Here is a 17,407-nt window from a genome sequence, read left to right on the forward strand (position 1 = left end):
CTTACTTCCTCTTGCACCTTACTTCAACTTGAAATTTAAAAAAGAATTAATGAATCATTAGTTTTTACGAAATAGGAATCCTCAAAAAGTCATAAGAAAATATCATCCAAATTATATTTATTTTATAGGTGCAGATATAGACACTAGCTTTAGTGTAGGAAAAAGTACAATATAATAATGTTTTTTTATGGTTAAAAAAAATAAATAAATAATATAATGTTGAAATCGTTTTCAAATAATCCTCAACAAATAAATCATGTTCAGATTCTTTTTAATCACTATATGAAAGAATGTAGATGCAAAAACAGGTAGGTGTTATTCAATGTTGCGCGCGCCGTATACTAACGTATCAGGTTGCATAAAAAATGTACTCCATTTATGTAATAAACGCAGCCACGCCATTTTGTCTCTGTCCTAGACTAAATACATCGTCTCACTCCGCCATATTCGTCAAAGTGAGACAGACTGAATGAAAATAATAATTTTGAGTGTAAAAAAGAAATAATTGTGGATAAAATAATTATTTGTATTGTACATATGTAAGTAAATTTTAGTTATTCAGTGACATTTCAATGTAAATAATTAAAATTGACAGAACTTTTAAAAAAATTTTGTTAATGCATCTTAATGCTTGGGTTTCGTTTTAGGAACGAGAGGGCTAACACACATTTTCTTTGTTACATATTATATCTTATTCTTTCATGCATTCTTGTCTGTCCACTTCATTTTCTTCTCATCTTTCTTTGTTTTCTAGTAAAAAGAAATAGATATTTTATGAAAGATGATAGTAGATTTGAATATCAAATGCATGTGATTTAAATATATGTTGAATTTTCTTCCGTCAAAATTTTATTTTATCTATGTTTTAAATATTAGCGTCCCAAGAAATTCCCGCCGCCTATCGACCATTTTTGACTGTCAAATTAGGCATTTATTAACTCCACCGAATGCATAATTACCTATGATTTGTCTTAAGTTTATTCTCTGGATCTAATTTTCAAATCGCATTTACATTTTTACTTTTAAGTAAATTATCAAATCGAATAGTACTATGTTTGGTGAAATTCGCTTATTCACATAATCATATTATAGTTAATTAGTTTTAATTGATTCATTGATTTGATATCGGCTCTATTTTACCGAATTATTTAATTACTATCGAAAATATTAAAATATTGATTAATTTAAATTTATTAATAAGGGTATCTCTTGATCAAATATGAGCTTAGTTTCAATATTAGAAATACAATTTTTGATTCCAATTAAGGTAGATTTAATTGCCTTAGCTATTTTAAAATACCAATTTAATTTTAATATTGATAAAAAATTAATAAATGCCATTCATACCGATTTTAACTATTAAATTTGAACTCTACGGTGTAGATAAAATGATTAACCTGATTTCCTAAATTTTCCCATTGATCGAAAAAATTTGAGATTTAGAGAAAATCAAGAAGTAATGCAGACTGTATTAGATTATTCATAATTTGGCAAGTTTCTACGTTTAACAAACCTATCTCTACCACTTTTACACTTGAAATTTATTTCTAAACAGTAGAAGATATAAAAACTAATTTTAAAAACGGCGTGACTATTCGCACCTACCCGCGTGGATGAGCACGAGTATGATGTATTTATCTCGTGGATCACGAGGTGAACGCAAGAGCCAAATAATCCGAAAACCCGCGTTAACCCGACGTCATTATGGCATGGTCAACCCGTAGTCTCACAGAATGGACTCAAAGGCTAAAAAATTTCCCGAGTCCGTGTACATGGATACGTGCGAAGTGTCACTCCATATTAATAATTACAAAGTTTTTTCCTTAATTATCAAATATCTAAAACTTTAAGTGCTAATTAACTACCTGATTAATTAAAAACAATTACAAATAAATAATGTTACTCGAACTTTTAGATACGATTAAAAATAGGTATTTCTTGTATCAATTAATTTTTGAAACAGAATTTCGTACAACAGTGGTTAGTTTTTTTTTTTTATAAAGAACGACTTTGTTATTACTTTAGATATACCAATAAACTTTTATAGTTGAACGGGGATATCAAAACAAACATTTTAGTTGAAAATTTTGAGGGGGCCCCCTAACCCCTCTCCGTTACTACGCCACTGGCTAGAGAACACTTAAAATTTTTGCTCCAACCATTTTTTCAAAAGTAGATTAAAAACAAATGCTTATTAATTTTTGTATTCCATTTTCTTCGAATTTATAAGGCTTAGAAAAAATATTTCTAACAAAAGATGTTTGTTGTTTTATAAAAAGTATCTTCTTAATATAACTTTCTTTTAACTTAATTGAGAAGTTATTTTTTATAAAACAATGAACAAGTTTATGCTGGAAGCATTTTTTCTAAGCATCATAATTTCGGTGAAAATGAAATGCAAAAATTTATCTATACTTTGATCGACTTTCGAAAAAATGTTTCGAGCCAAAGTTTAAGAAACCCTACTTTGAAATTTAAAGTGTTCTCTAGCTGTAAAAGAATTATTCATGACGCGAGGTTAAAAATGGCATACGGTATACAATTTTGTATGTTCCGTATACTAAAATGCAAACTTCAAAAACGTTCCAGCAATTGATTTTTTGTATTTTTTTTAAAATCAGTTATGATCAGTTAATTTCACAATAAGAGGCTACCTACACAAACATCCTCCTTCGCATAAAAACTTTTACTTGAATAATTTTTTTCCTTAAAAAATTTCGCTAAAGAAATACTCTTAATACGCAATTGCAATTGGTCTCTAGGTTTGATTAGCTTTAGCTGATATATTTCTTTAAAAATTTATTCTTGTCATTAAAAAATTGCAAAAGGTATCGTGGTTGCGAAAGTGCTTTCTTTCGGAGCTACAAATGTCACAAGATTCGCGCTTTTATATTTGCGAAAGATCATTTCCAATTCGTGTCGAATCCCTTGGGGTTTTGAAAAAATGTTTTAATTGGAATTTGGTAATATTATCGAGAGAAATATTTCATAATATTTTTCGAAATTAGGTATGCTCTATATCTAACAGTGGGTACTGTTTGAAGGAGTGAACAAATTATTTCTCATAAAAATACCAACAACTAATCCGAAATTTTTTTTCAAAAACTGGAGAGATTAGGCGCAAATCTGAAATAGTAGACGGAATTTAGCCCCATGCTCATATTGACTTTTTGTAATGTGACATATGACCACAAATAAAAGCTTCAGGAGCTCAGAACTTTGTATTGTTATTCAACTTACACTTGTCCTGCAACTTTTCAGTTCTGTAACTCAACAGGAAGTATATTAATTTTCAATTACAATATTTGACTCCCACATATGCATACATAAAAAATTATGAACAATGCAAGTCAAATAATATATTATAAAATGTATTTATATTAACTAAATTGTTTCTTTTTATAGTAACTTCTTAAAATGTTCGATCCAAATAATATAAACAATCAACAACAACAACAAACCACACAAATTCAGTATCAAACCGAACAAAAACAAGATGTAAAACCGGTCCAACAAGATGGTCAACAAAAAACCGAATTTCCAAGTTTCTGTTATGCGAATGTGAATATGATCCATAAAATAACACCTAATACTCAAACACATAATACGGCAAGTACTGTAAATATGGCACAATTAACTGATGATAAATGTTACATCACACAACCCCAATTCAGTTACAATTACGCTTTGGTAAATCAAATGCAATTGGCTGCAACGCAGAACACGATTTCGAATATAACATTTAAATGTGATATTTGTGGTCTAATGTTTGGACATTTAAGTTTATTAAATCATCATAAACGTATACATAACACAAGCGGGGATCAAAATCAAAATCCTCAACAAATTACGGTACAAGTACAAGCGGCTGGACAACAGACACAACCACAAGCAGCACAAATACAAATTGTAGCAACGGAACGTATACGATTTTCATGTGACGAGTGTGGGATGGCTGTGTCTACACAGGCTGAGTTAAAAACACATAAAAATCAAATGCATCCTGGTAGTGCTGTGGCAAAAAATTTAAAGACTTGTGATAGTTGTGGTATACAAGTACAGTGTGATGGAAATACTGGAAAGGGGAAGAAAAAACAGGTAATTTTAAAAAGCGCCACTTTATCCCCAATTCAAAAAGTTGATGTAAATAGTCTACAGGACGGTATAATGATATTTTTGACGATCAGCTGTGATATTTTCTATCTAGGCAAATACTTAAATGTGTCTGCTTTGTTTAGTATCGTACAAACGAATTTAAATCTTTTTCTTCGATTATCTCAATAGAATTAAAAAAAAAAAATAATAATAAGCCTTAAAAAATTTTAAAAACTCTTAAAATTAAAAAGTCTTATCCGTTCATTTTAATAATAATCCATATTCAAGTACTTGTTTCTGGGAGAGTACCAAAATACTCAAAAAGTATTGTAAAAAATTCACTAAAAGAAAAATTTCCTTCAATTTAAGTAGCAGAATTAAAAAATTATAAAAATAGTAACAATATTCGTGATAAATGTAGTAATTTTCCAATATACAAAATATGTAAAAATGTTAAAAAATTTTTTTTTTGCTTCTGAGCCAGTGTCATTAATTTTATGAAAGTAAAGTCACATCCCTGGTGGAAAAAATATTTGAAGAAAGAATAAGTCTCAAAAAGTCTTGGAACTCTGAATTTTTAAACGTTTTTGAACTGCTTAATTCAGACTGAATAACTCTGAATTAGACAGTTAAAAACGTTTAGAAATTCAGAATTATTCAAAGTTCCTGAAATAGTTTTTCCACCAGGCTGTTTGTAGTTTAATTAAAAATTTTCCAGGACACATTTGTGAGAATTTTCCAAAATATAATATGTTTCACATTCATAATAAAATCATATAATTTCAAATATGATGGTAATCATTGAAAAAATTGTCATTAATATGTATTGTACACTATAATACGAATATAAAAATGTATATATTTATTTGAATTTTTGCGTTATTTAATATTTATCAATTTTTTAATTAAAATTTTTTCGTTTAATTTAGTGTTCATAAATGACAAGTACTGTTTCAGTAGAATGTGAACTATGGAACGGCAAAATTTTACGATTGATTCTTACAGAATTTGTTTGATATTAGACGAACAACACGAATAAAATTTTTAAAATCTTGTTTAGTTATATAATACAATTGATTATAAAATTCCATAATAATCCTACATCAAATCCATAACTCCTACTGTAGATATATTAAATATTACGATTAGATTATGTTACAGCTTTTGGAGCTATGGGTTTGATGTAGGATTATTATGGAATTTGATAATCTATTTTATTATATAACTAAAAAAGATTTTTAAAATTTTATTCCTGTTGTTCGTCTTATATCAAACAAATTCTGTAAGAATCAATCGTAAAATTTGGCCCTTCCATAGTTCACATTTAACGCTTTAGTAAAATACTAACAATTATCCACATTATCAATTATCCAGCAGTTCGATAAGAATCCATCATAAAATTTGACGTTCCCAGAAATCATAATTGAACTAAAAATCGTTTCTTATGTCATAGCTAATTGTTTATGCGTCGTTATAAAATACTTCGCCCATTTTTCTAAATATTTAAACCGTAGAAATATAAAAATTTTCATTCGGAACTGTAAAATCTAATTTTTTGATTCACTTCTCAATACAAATAAGAAAAGTTTCGAAAGACACGCGTCTGACATGTTCTCTTTGCATAATTTTACTGAGATATTACAAAAAAATTCCTTCATATATTATTTTTGAGTATTTTTTTTGCTTTAAGAAAGTAAATTTCTACATTAGAAGAATTATGACATTTACGTTAAATGAAAAATAAAATAAATACGCGAAAGTATATTATATTGATTCATAAGCATTTAATTGTTTAATATTTTAGTGGTGATAACGCTTCTATTTAAATTTTCAAATAAATATTCAAATATCCAATAGTCATAAATCTAACATTAAGAAAGTATTATTATAATATATATTATATTCTAGCCATTTAGATGTGAAAATTGTTCGGGTGCTGAAAATTTACAAGACAATGGCCAACAAGGTCAAACTATACAAGTAGTAACTGCTCAAGGCACCACACAACCTGGAACAATTTATGTAGTAGCAACAGAGGGTGCAGATAATAATGGTACTGTTAAATTTGAACAAGTGGACAATCAAGTACAGGTAAAAATTTGCTGAATTTATTTTTACTATACCGAATTTATTTCGGTTTTTGAACAAATATTTCCAATCAAAATTTGTTTTACATGGAATTATTATCTCTTTGAAAGTGTTCCCTTATCTCCCATCAGTTATAAACATGAGTTGATGAATGAAATCATGAAAATCAATGCCTCTAACAAATACCCCCCTTTGTAATTCAATAACTTTCGTCTATGCAATTTTTTGACTTGACACGTACCAGACGAAATATTAGCGTTTATTGAGAGTGTTTTATTTCGAATTTAGAAATTCAATTTGACTCACTATGCCCAGGAAGGCAAATATTTGGTAGGCGGCAAATTTGGAAAAAATTATTAAAATTTTGCGAAACTTAAAACTTGGTTGCAAAAACGAAACATCCTTTCTCATTACTTGAATCCCCTCATTAGATGATGAATTTGTTCACTTCCACGCAAATTGTCATGCCAATAGAATTCATAAAAAGTATACATTGGAATTATTAAAATCCGTGAAATCGATTTTCGTCCAAAAGTTCGGTGCTGAAATGAAACAAATGGAAGGGGGGAGGGTAAATTTACAAATGTCCGGAGGCGATATAAGTAGGGTAAATTCGAACCTGGACTATATACATCATTACAATGTTGCAATTATAATGTTCAAAGGCAAGTTAATAAAAAATCAATCGATATAACTGACATGGAATCCTGGCTCCTGTAATTCCAAATTTGAATTTAAAAGAACGATTTTTTTGGCTAGGTAACGCAAACAACACAAAATAATGCACAGCCATCAAATATAGGAACACAAAATTCAATTCCAATTGGTGTGAAAACAGCTGCAAATAATACAACAACAACGCAACCCGGACATCATCCTGTAAAAAGACGCGGTATTGCCAGTGTCACTAAATGTAATAAATGCAATGGCTCGGGAATTATTTTTATAGGTGGAAATAAACGTAATCAAGATGACAGAGATAAACCATTTCATTGTAACATATGTAATGGATCATTTAGTCGTTATTCAAGTTTATGGTCACATAAACGTTTACATTCTGGTGAAAAGAACTTCAAATGTAATATTTGTAGTTTGGCATTTGCAAAGGCAGCTTATTTGAAAAATCATTCCAGAATACATACAGGTAATACTTTCACTATGTTTTAGGTGGTTCGATCTCTGACATTTCGCTTTAAAAAAAGGTGTCTTAAATATTGTATTATTGTTTTATTTTCGTTTTATATGGAATGTTTCAGAGAAGTTTGTCGGTATAAAGTATATATAGTGTACGATACATCTGTTTAATGTTCGTATTCTTCAGTTGATTGTTAACTGAGAACTGCATCAATATCAAATTAAAAATCGATTTGAAAGAAAATTTTTAAAAGTAAGAAAACTGATATAAATGATACAGCTAATATGCAAATTCAGTTAAAGCAGTTTTCTTAATAAAAAAATTTTTTAAGAGAAGTAATTGTCTTATAGTTATAATTAAAAGTTAATTAAATATTAATAATACGTGTAGTTGGAGAAGAAGAGAAAGAGATAGAAATACACATTTATCCCTGAGCACGTATATCTATGTCAAAAGAAAAAGACAACATAGGTTGTCTCACTTCTATACTATAGTGGTAACTAAAGGTGGAAGGCTTACAAATAGAATAGAGAATGGGGAAATATAACATAAGAACGTGGAATAGCATTTTTTAGTTAGCTGTAAAAATTATTTCACGGTTAAAGATAATTAGGCTAAGAAGTCACAGAGCAGTTTATCTTTTAAAACCAAAAGGAAATTTGGCAAAGAAATAAAATAGTATTTTAATAGAAAGTGTATGAATGCTTCTTTTAGGGTAATAATACTTCTTTCGCTTTTACGCTGGAATTCCAGTACATTCATACAGCTTCACGGAATAGTATGTGTTCATTTGGATCACATTTTGTAAAAAAATTCTAGATTCCACCTTGGGTTTTACAGTAAAGCTACCAAATTTAGTTTGTAGATTGTTTTGTCTCAGGCTAATGAACAATACTCATAAATTTCACTGATGTTTTCATATCCCCCCGTATCGTATTTTGAAGCAGAGATTCATTCTTACAACATTCTGTATTATCTCGTAGGAGTATAAATTTTCAAATTTTTATCTAACATTTTTAGATTTAAACGTTTGTTGCATGAACGTAAGAACCTTATCTCACTCTATTGAGAGCTCATTTTCCTCCATATTTTGTTGTAAAAAGCACCAAAAAATTTATTTGCGAGTTCACATAGATCAATTGGAGGTTGAGTCCGTTGGACCTATCTTGTAAACCGTTAGAGTTAAAACAAAAGTTGAAATGTAAAAAAAGTTTTTTGAAACATTTTTCGTAAACATCATTATTTACCTGCAAAAAGGCGCAAATTATATAGTATGTATTATATGGAAATATTAGGAATGTATGTGTGACATGTGTGTGGAAATGGGAGTTTCCATTTTAAGTCATAAAATTTACTGCTGCTTAGCTCAAAGATAAATGCTTAGCTTAAAGAGATTCCAGATTTTTATAACATCCAAAGCGATCGTCTTATGATCGATCCACCTTAAATATCTTTGTAATGTTTAATCAACTTATAAATCGCACTATAAGGGTGGAAATGTAATTGTAAGATTTCATGAAATTATTATTGAAATTAAATTTTTCTAAATTAAATATATTATATAAATTTCCGTAGGTGAAAAACCATATCGATGTAATGTATGTGGAATGCAATTTTCACAAAGCCCACATTTAAAGAATCATGAACGAATTCATAGCGGTGAACGGCCTTATATATGTGAAGTGTGCGACAAATCATTTGCACGACATTCAACATTATGGAATCATCGACGTATTCATACTGGTGAAAAACCCTACAGGTATATAAAATTTCATATAAATTACTTTTTAAGTTACAAGTTTTTCTACTACTATTCTACTAACAAGTAAAAACTAAATTTTTTCACGAGTAACGTATCTATACATGCCTAACTAAGCGACTCAAATTTTTACCAGCTTCCTTCTTTCTTCAAGATTGAGATTGTCGGATAAAATGGCTTTTTAAATTGTTATTCTAACCATTTTTTGTGATTGTAACCATGCAATTTATCAATTTTAAGATTGTCCGCGCAAGAGAACCCCCTGCTTACAAGAATGTTCATAGAGGATTTAGAGGTAAAAGTTGTTAGGCCACACAATAGTTAAACAACACAATAATTTCTATAGGTGTATTTCTCAATGCCATGTATGTTTACAGTAAAAAAAAAAAATGTTTAGAATTACCATATCTCGGAAACCACCCATTGTCCTCCTTCGGTTCGTTTGGCCAACATACTGTATATTTAAGGAAAATGAAAATGGTGATTATAACATTATATAAAAATTTATTTTACAGATGTGAAATTTGTGGATCATGTTTCAATCAGGCAACGCACTTAAAGAATCACGCAAAAGTACATTCTGGTGAGAAACCATTTAAATGTGACATTTGTTCTGTAGGATTTTCTGATAGGTAAGTTGCATCTTACAAAAATTAGTTGAAATATTCTAGAAGATTATGTATATTTACACACTTGACTTTTATTATAGATTTGCATTAAAACGCCATCGAAACATACATGAAAAATATGGTAGAACAAAACCGAATAGTGCAAGTGCAAATCAAGGAAATGTTGTTAATAATGATCAACAGAGTCAACAAAATCAGCAACAACAACAACAACAACAACAACAACAGCAGCAGCAGCAGCAGCAAATGACAACAGAAGCTGAAATGGGTTTGCAAATGTAGGAATATTATTAAATTCAAAGGTTTGTAGTAGTTAAAAATTGTAGATGTAAATATTCTTCGTATTTATTCAATATATTTGTAATTCATTCATAATTTTTATCAAATTATTTTATGAATTCACTTTTTTTGTCCTTTATTAGCTTCGCACGTATGCTTGAATCAGCCCATAATTATAATTTATGCACATTTCAGTGAAATTAGGACCACAGAGGAAGTATGCTTTTTTTAGTACTTAGATATGCACGAGTTAAGGTAAACTTAGCTTGACGACTGTGCAATTATATTGTTCAGCGATTCAAACACTGTTACATATAGTCATAGGCACACCGGATACCTAATACATGTAACAATGCTTTAGCGTTGAACCAAAATCGTTTAGTACTTTCTAGCCAAATCTACTTTGTAAATATAAGCTTCTTGATTCTTAAAAAAAGGTTTCAAAGAAACAGCATGTTCTAGGAGAAATATAAGCAAAAGTAGTTTAAAACATGCTGAATATGTTTGTTTCCTCAGCAAAAAAAAAAATATCCCAAAAAGATCCTGGATTGTTGGAGAAAAAGAAGTTTTGCAGATGTTACTGATTTCTTAAAATAACTAATCTGAAATTGCTTTAAAATCGCCTCAAAATTCAGAACTTAGCTTGTTACGGACGTTAACTAAGGTCTACAATATTTTTGGATGAGTTTTGTTATCGTAAATCATTTCAGACTGGGCCGTTTTTTTAAAAGGGTATAATTTAATTTAATTTATTTTACTTGCAAATTATGTTGCGTAAATAGGCATTAAATTTCGTAGTAAATCCTTACGATTTGATGAATTACAAGTATTTAATAGTCCATGGTTATAGAATATAGATCATTCTGGTTGTGTAATATTGTACTTTTTGAATGGCTGCATGCTTTTTCGTGATATATAAATTATATCAGTATTTGCGGATAAATTGTAGTATTTTATAGAATTTTCTTCATTAGATTGGTATTTATGTAAGATAAGGTATATTTTCATTGGGGTTTTTGAAACGTTTGCATGAAACGTAAAATCGCTATCTTAATATTAGTTGTTCATAGTGTAATTTTTAAATAATTCGATTTTCTTATATGGATAGTTAATATTATTTATGTAAATACACACTAAGATATAGAGATATTTTTTTAACTTGACACAACAAAATAACTAGAGAAAGGAGTTTAATCGAGAAAATGTTGCAAACAATAACTTTTACACCTAAAATGGGGATATTTTAAATTGATCGTAAATTTGACGTTGATTACATTTTAAAAGTCAACATGGATTCATTATTTTGCTTGTCAAGTTGAAAGAACACAATATGACGGATTTGTAAGTCTAGTATTTTGAATTTGGTATCGAAGAAGGGTCTATAATTACTGTAAATTTAAAAAAATGCGTGGTTTAAAGTTTGTGACTCGTATTTCTTATTCGATATTAGATGCTTTCTTTTTGCATACATTCACGTATTAAATTATTTAATGTTCCTGGATCTTACAACTGAGTGCTTCAGACAATAAAATGAAAATTTGTAGTCCATATCTTATTTAGAAACTTTAAAATTTCTTTACATGCAGTTGAAATCAAGACTACACACTGCAGCCCATTTGACATATTGTTCAGCATCTTATTTTAAGTTTTTCTTATTTGGCCAACTGTGTTTGTATAAACAAGTATTTTATAAGAATAGTTGTTTGAATTAAGTATGCCTGGATTGAGTTGACTCCGGTTGCCAACTTATTGAAATATTTTTGGTTCATAGCTTATAATTAAAAATTTTCTATTTTCACTGGACTGCTTTTAAAAACATTAAATTTCATCTTTGTTGAATGAGTTTTTAGATTTGATATGAAAGCAAAAGAAAAGCATCTATTATTATTAGTTAAAAGAATTTATGAATACAGAAAAAATATTTTATAATTAATTGGTATTTTTTTTCAGGAGCAATAATTGCTTCAACGGAACTGAAGACTTCGATACAAAAGAATTTTAAAAATAAAATTTTGTATAGATAGTGTACTAATTAATTATAATCTCTCGTATAAATAAATAAAAATTAAAACTCAAATTCGCATACTTATACTCTGAAATATACCGAATGTATACTTTGATATTTCAAGAATCGATGAATATGTTTTATTTTCTCAAAATGATAACGACGAAAAAACTTTTAAGTAATTACACTTGACATATCTACACATAATAAAATGAATAATAATAAATTAATTAATAAAAAGAATATTCTAATAAGTTTTAATTTGATAAGTTTAAATGAATAAATAAAATTTTGAATAATAAATAAAATAAAAAACATTATTAGGTTTATATATAAATATTAAATATTATATATATACATCGTGTTTACACTATATTTTTTTATTTGTAATGTGTAAAATACTATGCTCTGTAAATGACAAACAAAGTATTATTAATAAAATTTTTGTAAAAATTATGGTGTATTTTTGTTTGCACAAAATTAGTTTTTGATCATAATGATTTCAAAATGTAGAAGATGTTGGTTGAAATATGCCATAAGGATAAAAATACAACTAGTAAATAAAATAATTTAAGTATACTTATATTCAGCCGAAACCGAAAAAAAAATTTTGGATTTGACCTGGTTTTGATCGAAATTTATTAAGACTTGTTAAAATTCATGATAAATCATGAAATTTTTTGGTTATTTCCGGGTTTAATTAAATACAAGACATCATTTTAATTAGTAAAAACTATTACGATGTATTATGTATATATTATCTGGAACTACATTCACCCGCACAGGATTTTCAAGCTCCGATCGATATTACGTTGAAACAGTGCAGTTGTTTTAACAGCAGCACAAGACTTTTCCTTTGGTGTCTTGTGAGGTGTCTCAATGATAAAATAAATTTGAAGATATTAACTTTCTTTCGATTAGTTATTAAAACAAACAAGTGAGCCTTATAGTTTTGCAGTTATAAGACTTCAAAACCCACATAATCTTTTATATTTACCCTATACAATCTTTAAAGTTTTTTGTTTAGCGAAAATAAGTTGACGTCCGTGGTATGAAATATGTGACTTTTTTACATTCATAAAATTAATATCAAGAGCTCAAAGAAAAAAAAGAAGACAATTTAAAAAAAAATTTGTACATATTTTTTATATTGGAAAATTACTACATTTATCACGAATATTACTATTTTTATCATTTTTTAATTCTGTTACATAAATTGAAGGAAATTTTTCTTTTTGTGAATTTTTTACAATACTTTTTGAGTATTTTGGTACGTATTTTGTTTGCAACGTCGCTATTTGTGGTAAGTTACTACTCTCCCAGAAACAGGTACTTGAATATGGATTGTTATTAAAATGAACCGATAAGTTTTTCTTTTGGGATCTTGTATTAAAATAATTGCTGTCTGCATATCCTTCCCCACATGTTGCTAATTTTATAAGATTAGCAGAACGTGTGAAATAATCGTCATGGCTTTGATGATCTCCATGACCCTTATCAATAATATGTGGTAGTTTTGGAATAGAATCTTTTTTGGACATTAAAGGTGTAAATAATTTTTCAGCTTCAGTAAAATCGTCAGTGGATGTTTTTAAGAATTCATTGTACACTCCAATCAATGGTTCGCGTTTCTTTTCAACAATATTTTCTACTTTCTTTTTATTGTTATAAAAATCCATAAAACTTGAGTTACTCTCTTCTAACTTGTTAATGACTTTTTCAATACGACGGTTAAATTTGTTTAATCGTATTGATTCATGAATGAATTCTTTTGCCTTCTTTTGAGTAAATAATTCCAATGAACTTTTATTAATTTCATTTTGGTTTAGATTTTTGGCTAATTCAAGTTGTTTATTTTTACTTTGTTCAGCATGTAATTTATCAAGAAGAATTTTATTCTCTTCGACTAATTTAGCATTTGCTTGCTTGATTTTTTTCGCCATATTAACATCAATTATTGAGGTTTGAGAATCAGTTTGACTTATCGAAAATGTCTCGCTATTGCAATTTGTTTGATTATTTTGGAATGTCGTTTCTGTGTCATCGAAATCACTGTTTGTGGAAATATCTTCGATTAAAGCATTATTTATTTGTTTTTTGGGAACGTTTTGAAAAGATACTCCGTTCTCAGATTCATTTTTTATGCATATATTTTCAGATGAATTAGGAGTTGGATTAATAAATATTTTTCTTGGTATAATATGACACTTAACTGAATTTCTAGACATTTGTTCATTTTTTGAAGAATCTTCCGGTTTATATATTTTGGAATCTTTGATGGTTGATAAACAATTAATATTTGGATCGTGTTGAGATAATACTTCTGTTTCATGTTTCGTACAAATATTTTCGACGGAATCGTTTGGACTTGGATTGATAAATATTTTTTTTCGAACTATACGAGAATCAAATGAGTTTTTAGACATTTCTTGATTTATTAAAGAATTTTCTCTGTTATATTGTCTTGGATTTTCGATGGTTGAAAAACTTATCATTTCCAGTGGAATTTTATCATCAATAGTTTTTGGTAAATTATTTTTTAAATTGAATTTAATATTTTCAATGTTATGTTGAGTTTTGGAATTTTCTTTGGAAATAAACGCATCAAATATATCTTTTTCTATATATTTTGGATTAATAGTATTTTCTTTAGATGTGTTTTGAAGTTCCATATTTCTTGATATTTGTTTATTTTTGTAAACGACTTTAGACTCTGCTTTAAATTCATTGTCATTGATTGATTTTTGGCTCATAGATAAATCGGTGGATTTTTTTGATAGTAAGTTGTAATCATGGTCATAAACGTCGCACCCTAATGTATTTTCCAATAATTTTGCACTTCGTGGGGATAAATTTAAACTTGGATTAAATTCCGTATTACATGACGATTCGTTCAATTCTTGATTGTTTCGATTGATTGGAGAAGTAGTTTCCATTTTAAAATTATCGTCTGATTCTCCGTTAGCAACCTCATTCGATTCGTATTTATCTTTTAGATTAAGTCGGTGTAAAATATTACTCGCATTCGATAAAATTTTCTCAATTTCTAATTGAGAATCAGATTTTTCAAGTGCAGTAATCTCAATTTGTTGAAAATCGTTGAGTTTAGCTTTTGTTTCATCTTTGTACATCATAGAATTTTGAAAACTTTTAGTTGACGAGGTTGCGGCTGATACAACGTCCGTTAATCTTGGTGATTTTTGATAGATTATACTAATTGTATCCGTATCTGCCTCAATTTTTTGATTATCTGTAATATTATTCAATTTTTCGATCCTGCAATCATTCGTTAAATCTATTTTTGTGGATTTTGATTTTTCTTTGGGATATTGTTTCATGTCAACTTTTTCTATCCATTGAATATTGGATTTTTCATCGAACGTGACACGTTTAGGTGGTTCCTTAGAATTTTCGATCATTTCTAATGATTTTTCATAATATTCAATTGATTTATAATTGAATGAACGATGCTTATTGAAATGATTTTGCTCAACTTTCGGCTTACTTTCGATTTTTTTTATAACTGAAGTAGTAGATTGATCCTTATCAACTTCGCAGCGTTGTAAATAACTTGTGCTTAAGATACTTTTTTTTTTGTTTAGTTCCTCCAAAGATGTTATAAATTGTTGAGTTTTTGTATTAATTTTTTTAATTTTCAAATCAGAAATTGATTGTTGTGACGCAGTTGATTGAATCGGTAAATTAAGGGGTGTATGCCATTTTTTCTCTTGGACGTTTTGATTATGAAATATATCGGTGGTTAATTGAATAATATCCGAATTTGAAACTTTTTGAATTGGAACCTCATACTTCCGTTGATAATTTTGTAAATTGCTTTTCAAACCTTCCACAACTTCATTTGTAAGTTCGTTATGATTTATTTCACATAAATTTTCCTTGGATATATTTCCAGTTAATAGTTCTAATTTTTCCATATGCAATCGTCTATTTTCTTCTGATAATTTTTTATTTTCTTCAATTAAAATTTTTTGCTCTTCAGCAATTCTTTGTAATTTACTTTTATTTGAAATTTTTGGTAAAGTTTCGAAATGTAATTTTTTAGGGAATTTATTATTCTTTGAGAAAAATTTTGAGAAATTTAAGGGTGAGTCATTTCTAGGAGATTGATTTGGGGGTGCATTTTGCTTAAAATTTTTGTTGGGTATATTAATACTTGGTAATTTATGTGCTGTGGACGTATTCAAAAATGAATTTATGTTAATTTTGTTGAAATTAGTTTGTGCTTGGTGGGATTTTTTTTGTTTTTTAATCGATTTTGTCGTTTGAATCACATCTTTTTTAATCGACTGCATTCGTGCCAGTTCTTTTTCTATAAATAAAACCTTTTTTTTGGTTTCATCAGTGATGTTCGAGAGATGATTGTATTCCAAATTAGTAACAGTTCGTTTGTTATTTTTCATTTTGATAGCAGGTGTATTCGGTTGTGTTTTTGCTTTTTGAAATTTGTTTTTTTTATTTCTTATGTTTACATTAAAGCTTAAATAATCTGTGTTGGGTAAATCGCTTTCTTTTTTCAATTCAAGAGTTGTTACACTTATGCTAGGAAAACATAGCTCGAATGGTTGATTTACATTTCTTTTAGAAAATTTTTTCTCTGGCATAACTTTTCGATTAAAGCTCTATGAATAGGAAAATATTTGTAACTAAAATAATATTAATAATGATAAACATCATTAAATTAATCGTGAAGTATAGATAGGAATGATGAGAAAGAGGAACGAAGGGATTGTAAATATGCAAAAAAACAACGAATGGGAAAATTTTTCGCGTAGAGAATGCGTAATTTTTTTCCTCTAAATGTTAAATCTATCTGATTAGCAATTGATGGTCAATTTTTTACAAAAATTTAATCATAAAGTACAATTTAGTGTCCGGTATCTCTTAAGTTTGAATTAATCCTTATTAAAACAATTGATTTATGAAACATACTTTATAAATCCTTCCGGTCTTCTTTTGGTTATCATTCCATATTTCCACTGGATGCTGGGGGCTAAATTCAAAGCATGTGTAATTATCACCGTTAGTATCTTCAATTGTACTACGAACTGTTGCAATTGGCGTATTTTGCGGTACTTTATTCTCCATATTTTTTGTTATAATGCAATTATTCGTTTATTTTACATCAATTTCTTTAAAAAATAAATCAATTCTTAGTTAAAAAAAAGAAAGCCTGCATGTAATTATTTGGGATAGTTTTTGTTTGTTTTTAGAAATGTCTTTAAATAAAACTATTTACATGTTTGAGTATTTATAAAGAACAACTTTCTAATTTAGAGCGTTCATCTAATGTTTGTTAGTTACGAATCAGAGTGAGATTTTAATTGAACTTGAATACTTAGCTCGAATTCGATACTGGTATAAGATGTGTCCCTTTGAAACTAACATTTTCGTTTGAA

General features: G+C 28.3%; 2 protein-coding genes across 3 annotated transcripts in view; both read left to right on the forward strand.

Annotated features, from left to right (window-relative positions):
* The window catches only part of LOC123291593 (transcriptional activator protein Pur-beta), a 52,154-nt gene extending 50,229 nt beyond the window's left edge, over positions 1 to 1,925 (forward strand). The window contains exon 9 of the mRNA XM_044871934.1: positions 1,916 to 1,925. Coding sequence (XP_044727869.1) covers positions 1,916 to 1,925 — 10 coding nt within the window. The remainder of the gene's footprint in view (positions 1 to 1,915) is intronic.
* LOC123299083 (zinc finger protein 492-like) lies at positions 402 to 12,188 on the forward strand. 2 transcript variants are annotated; one of them, XM_044881313.1, is made up of 8 exons: positions 402 to 539; positions 3,406 to 4,098; positions 6,004 to 6,186; positions 6,943 to 7,327; positions 8,894 to 9,077; positions 9,593 to 9,709; positions 9,787 to 10,008; positions 11,936 to 12,188. In XM_044881313.1, exons 2-7 carry the CDS (start codon positions 3,418 to 3,420, stop codon positions 9,986 to 9,988), a joined length of 1,752 nt encoding a protein of 583 aa, XP_044737248.1. In that variant the 5' UTR covers positions 402 to 539; positions 3,406 to 3,417; the 3' UTR covers positions 9,989 to 10,008; positions 11,936 to 12,188. The 2 variants fall into 2 exon arrangements, with proteins under 2 accessions (XP_044737248.1, XP_044737239.1); XM_044881304.1 differs by having other exon boundaries at positions 9,787 to 9,984.
* Positions 12,189 to 17,407: the final 5,219 nt, after the last annotated feature.

The sequence above is a fragment of the Chrysoperla carnea genome, chromosome 1 (genome assembly GCF_905475395.1).
Source record: "Chrysoperla carnea chromosome 1, inChrCarn1.1, whole genome shotgun sequence".
Taxonomy (NCBI): domain Eukaryota; kingdom Metazoa; phylum Arthropoda; class Insecta; order Neuroptera; family Chrysopidae; genus Chrysoperla; species Chrysoperla carnea.